We start from the raw sequence: 6235 nt of genomic DNA, 5'->3' as shown, positions 1-6235 counted from the left end.
GTTACAAAATATTATCATGTTTTATAACAACTTGTAATGTTGTTACAAAACATTATTTTTTTGTAACAATCACAAATTATTATTACAAAATACTATTTTTTTTGTAACAATTTTAAATTTGATACAAATTTTTTGTTACAAATGTTCCATTTTCTTGTAGTGTTTATATTTTAATATCAATAAAATACCAAAATATCATTATAATTTATCTAAAAATAACTTTATATTTTATATATATGTCGTGTCCTCATGTCTTATAAGAATTTTAAATTCACGTGTTCGCGTATCTCATATCGTGTCGTGTCCCATGTCCGTATCATCAGTGTCGATGCATCATAGTTTATATCTAATTCCAATTTAAAATTTTATATTTAAAAAAGTTATTTTTCTAAAACTAAATTAAATATTTATAATTTTTTATTTTATTGTTTATCTCATTTATACTAATTGCAAAAAATTTAACATTTTAGAAAATAAATTAATAATTTAACATTCTTAAATTATAAAATTTTAAAATTTAAAATTCAGATGATATAAAATTTTAAAAATTTAAAATTTAAATAATATAAAAATTTGCTACATGGAGTATTTGCAACTGAACATCATCTATGTTGCAATTTTTTAATTAAAAAAATTTAAAATTTTATTACATCAAGTATTTCACTCAATATTTCTTTAAAAAAAAAAAATCTATACACATATACATACACTATATATATAGCCATATAAAAGTTCATGCCAAATATGTAGGCAATTAATAAGAAGCAAATGGGCCCTAACTAATTGGAAGGATAAGACAGGAGACAAAAGGTGGAGTACACAACTTTCCCCACATGTAATATTAGTATAATATTTTTCTTCAAAATAAAATAGGTTTGGCTCATGATCAAGTAACCGGAAAAAAAAAAAATACAAGGAGAAAAAAAAATTAAAACTAAAAATTTTAATATATATATATATATATATATATATATATATATATATATATATATATACTAAAAATTTAAAACAAAAGTATTATTTTCATATATTCAGTAGAAAATAAAATAAAATAAAACAAGGTTTTGTAATTTGGTGATAAAGCAATGCCTTTTTTCCTCTTTATGTTTTCAGTTACATAGCATGGATGAATTGCATGGTGGAACAAGTCTCCATTCATTCTCCCTCAATGAGTATATAAACCTTGGTAGGTAGTTGGAATTGCATAAGAACAAGATATGGATATATATTAAATTCCCACTAAGATTCTTATTATTGCTTAACTTTAAGGCACATTTAGAAGTGGTTGAAACTGGGAAGTGCTATCTATATAGCAACAATAATAATATTAAATATTAATATAGCTAGAATATATATAGCTTATTGCTAGCTTCATTCATCATTCACATATATGATGGAATGGAAGAAATGTTATTTGGATGTGATATTGGTGCCATTAGGGTTTCTATTAACCATTGGTTACCATTTTTGGCTTTGGTACAATGTTAGGACTCATCCACATACAACTATTATTGGCATCAATGCCAGTGCCAGAAGGAATTGGGTTGCTGCTATCATGAAGGTATTTCATTAATTTTTCCATATTTTATTTAGTATTTATATTAGCATAAAGAATTTTATAATCATTTAATCATTTTTTTTAGATGACCTTTTAATTTTTACTATATGGTAAAAGTGACAAATAATTATTTTTATTTATGTGACAATATCTAATTATATTTAATTAAATAATATATATATATATAATATTATATCAAAATTAAATTCAACTTCTTATTAAGTCTTAATTTAACAAACTAAATATTGCCCCAGATTCAATAATATTTATGATAAAAGTTTGGTTAGGACTCAAACATTTAAGTTGTTATCAATTATGTTTTCTTTCATTAAAGTTATGTTTAGAAATCTATGAAGTATAGATACTTTGTTTAATTATTGTGTTTACATGTTAGACACAATACTTATTCAACACTTTTTAATATATATATTTTTTGTGTCCAATCGTGTATTAATAAAAAATGAAAATCACTTCTCCAAAAACGCTTGGATATATATCTAAATATCACTAAATGTTTGCGTGTTCAACTGTATTATTAACTTATATTCTTGAAATAAATTTAAGAATAATATATATTATTTATTAAAATAAAAAATATTTTATATAATTAAAAAAATATTAAAAATAATTAAAATATTAATTTATATTTTAATATCAATAAAATATTAAAATTTTTTAAAATTTTTTTAAAAAATATTTTATATTATATATATATGTGTGTCATATCCTCGTGTCTTACACAAATTTAAAATTTGTGTGTCTGCATACATCATATTCTATGTCGTGTCAAACCATATCTTACCTCTGTGTTAATATTCGTGCTTCATATATAGGTTTGTAACTGGTTTTAATTACTTATATAACCCTTCTTATCTATTTATATAATTTTTGGGATGATTCGTACACTCGAGTTCAGTTAGTACTATTTTTTTTCCTTAAAATTATATGCACCTCATGCGTGTTGCAAGTAATAAGCTTATTCTTAGCATTTACAGTATCGTTTAAGTAACTCCTTTCCTCATCTATTTTTTTAGGTGTTAATTATAACTCCATTTTTTATTTTATACTTATAATTTTTCATGATATTTGATGCCCTCGTCAATTTTGATCACATTTCTAATATAATCTTAACAAATGGAATTAGAATATGGAATTGACTTTTTTTTTCTGAGAATAAGAATGGAATTAAATTCAGGACCAAAAAAAGGGTGGGAAAGAATGGAATAACAAAGTAAAAGTATATATGTACAAGGATTCTATATTGGATCAGCATCAATATATAGCATTTCATTCGTATATTACAAATAAAAAATATTCCTTTTCCACTTGCGTTTTCTTAATTTATTCTTTGATCCCACCAGATAAAATGTTATGCTGGTTACTAAGTAATAAGAAAAAGGTAAGTTAACATTTATTTTAAAGTTAAAATATATATTCTAAGAATTTTTTTGTTTAGAAATATTATACCCGAATGTTATTAAAAATAAAACTTGTTTGATTATTGGTGCCAAAAATGGTTGAAAATGGTTTTTAATTATATTTTTAATAATAAATTAAAATACATTTATTTTATTTTATTTTATATATTTCTGAGGATAGATTATTAATTTTCAAAATAACCTCAATATCCATATATAAAAAAGGGTGAGCTCTTTGACAAGAAACATAATTGTTAAGGATGTAATATTAATTTATTTCTTTGACATAGTAATATCAAATACCCTCCGACCTTTTGTATAGGAATAAATTTTTTGTTTCAGAAAAAATATTATTCCTAAGAATTAGATTTTAAAATTTTAAACAAATATGAGAATAATAAAATTTTTAAACAATTTCTAAGAATAAATTGAAATTACCTGAAACAAACGCCATTAAGACATTGATTAGGTGAATATACAGTCCAATATGTATGAAGCTACTGTGCTAGACCTAAATATTGAGCATGCAAATCCATACATTAATATTGACAATATTATTTTCAAAAAAAAAAAAAAATTTGTGAATCATGTACTTAATATAAAAACAAAAAATCTAATCTAATTATGAAACATTGAAACCAATTTGGTGAAATTTCGTATAAATCATCTAATAACTTTTAGTTATCAAATCCAAAGTTAAATCTATCAAATTATCTAAGGATTCTTAACTATCAATTTGGCATGAAGGCGACTATAAGTGAGTTTTCAGCAACAAGTTTTATTGTGATTCTGATATGAATAATTCTTTTTTTAGGACAATGATAAAAAGAATATTTTGGCCGTTCAATCACTTCGGAACACAATCATGGGGTCAACCCTAATGGCCACAACTTCCATTCTCCTCTCCTCTGGGCTAGCCGCCGTAATAAGCAGCACTTACAGCATAAAAAAGCCGCTAGATGACGCCCTCTACGGCGGACACGGAGAATTTATGGTGGCGTTGAAATACGTGACGCTTCTCATCTTCTTCCTTTTCTCGTTCTTTTGTCACTCGCTGTCGATCCGATTCATCAATCAAGTCAACATTCTAATTAATACACCACAAGATGAAATGTCATTAGTAACCCCGGATTATGTTAATGAAATATTAGAGAAAGGGTTTGTGTTGAACACTGTGGGGAATAGGATTTTCTATGCGGCACTTCCTCTATTGCTTTGGATATTTGGACCTGTTTTGGTGTTCTTGTGTTCTATTACTATGATTCCGGTGCTTTATAACCTTGACTTTGTGGTCAATAGTGGAAAAGGAAAGTTGAATAATAACCATGGGACTAGGGATTTTGCATGAATTAATTAATTACATACCATAAGGATCATTATTGTTGCATAAAGTTTAATTAGTGCTTTTTATTTTGGTGATTAATTAGAAGCATGTGTTTGTGCGTGTCCATTGTTGTATCAAGCAATCTTTATTAGCAAAGGTTTTGATTGAGCTTAAAATGTGATTATGTGGGGTAATGATATATGTTATTTGTACAACTTACTAGGAACCTTGTCTATAATGAAAAACAAAATAGTGTAACTTCTATTATTAATAATTGAAAGTAATATATAAATTGCACCCAAAAAGAAAAGAAAGATATACGTAAAAATGAGAGAGAAAACAAATGGAAACTCGTTGCGCAAATTGTGAATTGTACAAATTAAATATCACTAGCAAATTAGCAAGAAGGCTCACAAGCAATTTCTATTTTTTTAGACCTAGAATAATAGTTTGACAAAAACTATATATTAAGATATATACTCCAATCTTTCAATTAAGTAAATATTCAACTATATCAGAGAGAAAACATGCTAAAATTTGCATGTTGAACAGTTATCCATATATCAATTAAACCTATGTTTTGATGATATGAGATTTTTTTTTTTTTACTGAACATAACACAAAGAAAAAGGATCTAAGAGAAAGAATAGCACTCCTCTCTAATAATAATGTCTAAATTATTAGGGCGGCAACTACTCTAGGTACACCTGCTTATTTAAAGCAGTAGTTTTAGCCATTAAATCAGCCGCTCTGTTTGTTGTGCGCTGGATGAGTACTAAAAATAGCTGTCTAATTGCGCTGGACCATCTTTTTGATTTTGTCAAGCAGATCAGAGTCATTCCTAATCATGCTGGTTGTGTCTCGCGAAATAAGAAGAAACACATCAAGATTATCAGTTTCACATATGACCTCTTTGCACTCGCAATCCCAAGCCATAACAAGTCCTCTCCAAATAGCATGAAACTCATAACAGACAACACTAGAAAGAGATATACTGGCAGAACAACCTTTTATCCAAATTCCCATACTGTCTCTAATAATACACCTAAAACCAGTTAATTACTCATTTTCAAAAATGCTTGCATCGCATTTCACTTTACAGACATTCATTGGAGGTGGTTCTCAGTTATATTGCAAAGAGGAAGGAATAATATGTTTTTGGGTGGTAACGACATTGGAGAAATCTTGAGCAGCATGTTTAACCAAGTGAACAAATTTCTCCTTACTCCATGGATCATCTTGATGGAAGATGTCATTGTTCCTATCCCTCCAAATCCACTAAAAGGCCGCTGCAAAGAGAAACTCATTTTTGTTGAGGTTAGAACGAATCCAAGACATAAAATCTAAACTAGAGTTCACAGCGGTCATTCCCAAGTTTAAGCTAATCCAAATCTGACGAGCTTTTTGGCAAGTCCTAAAGCAATGGTTAATATCCTCTAGAGCAAGATAACATCTCTGACAAAATCAGAAGTAGCAAGACCTCTTTGAAACCGGTAACTAGCTGTGGAAACTCCGTTTTTGAGGCAAAATCAGAGCAGATACTTTATCTTCTCCGGTATTCTCAAGTGCCAAAGCCAAAGCCAAAGGCAATTTTCATTATCATTCCAGCCAAATTTCTTCTTCAATAGCCATTCATACTCGCTTTTAGTCGAGTAGGTGAGAGTATTTGAGTTTGTGCAAAACCAACCTATTTTATCTCCTGCCTACTTGATATGATCAAAGAGCATCAAATCAAGTTTAACTTCTTCCGGAATCATTGTGCAAAGAATATTCCACCGCCAATGTCCATGGTACCAGACATCTTCTAGCTTCAAGTGAGAATCAGAAATGTGCACAAAAGGAACCAAAGGAGCTAGCGTTTTACATGGTCGCCAAGCATAATACCAAAAGGATTGAGACATCCTGCCTGTACACCAATCAAAACCATCACAAAAC

General features: G+C 27.9%; 1 protein-coding gene across 1 annotated transcript; it reads left to right on the top strand.

Moving 5' to 3' along the window:
- The first annotated feature begins 1215 nt into the window (after positions 1-1215).
- LOC112782300 (uncharacterized) lies at positions 1216-4516 on the top strand. The gene is made up of 2 exons (XM_025824644.3): positions 1216-1561; positions 3791-4516. The coding sequence occupies exons 1-2, from the start codon at positions 1391-1393 to the stop codon at positions 4322-4324; spliced, it is 705 nt and encodes a 234-aa protein (XP_025680429.1). The 5' UTR covers positions 1216-1390; the 3' UTR covers positions 4325-4516.
- Positions 4517-6235: the final 1719 nt, after the last annotated feature.

This window comes from Arachis hypogaea, chromosome 20 (assembly GCF_003086295.3).
Source record: "Arachis hypogaea cultivar Tifrunner chromosome 20, arahy.Tifrunner.gnm2.J5K5, whole genome shotgun sequence".
NCBI classification, from domain to species: domain Eukaryota; kingdom Viridiplantae; phylum Streptophyta; class Magnoliopsida; order Fabales; family Fabaceae; genus Arachis; species Arachis hypogaea.
The sequence above is the reverse complement of the archived record's forward strand: the minus strand, read 5'-3'. Positions and strand labels throughout refer to the sequence as shown.

Excerpts from the sequence above, each read along its gene's own strand:
- LOC112782300 (XM_025824644.3), top strand. The coding sequence starts at position 1,391 with ATGATGGAATGGAAGAAATGTTATTTGGATGTGATATTGGTGCCATTA. Across the intron at positions 1,562-3,790 it reads GGGTTGCTGCTATCATGAAG|GACAATGATAAAAAGAATAT; the intron begins GTATTTCATTAA and ends TTCTTTTTTTAG.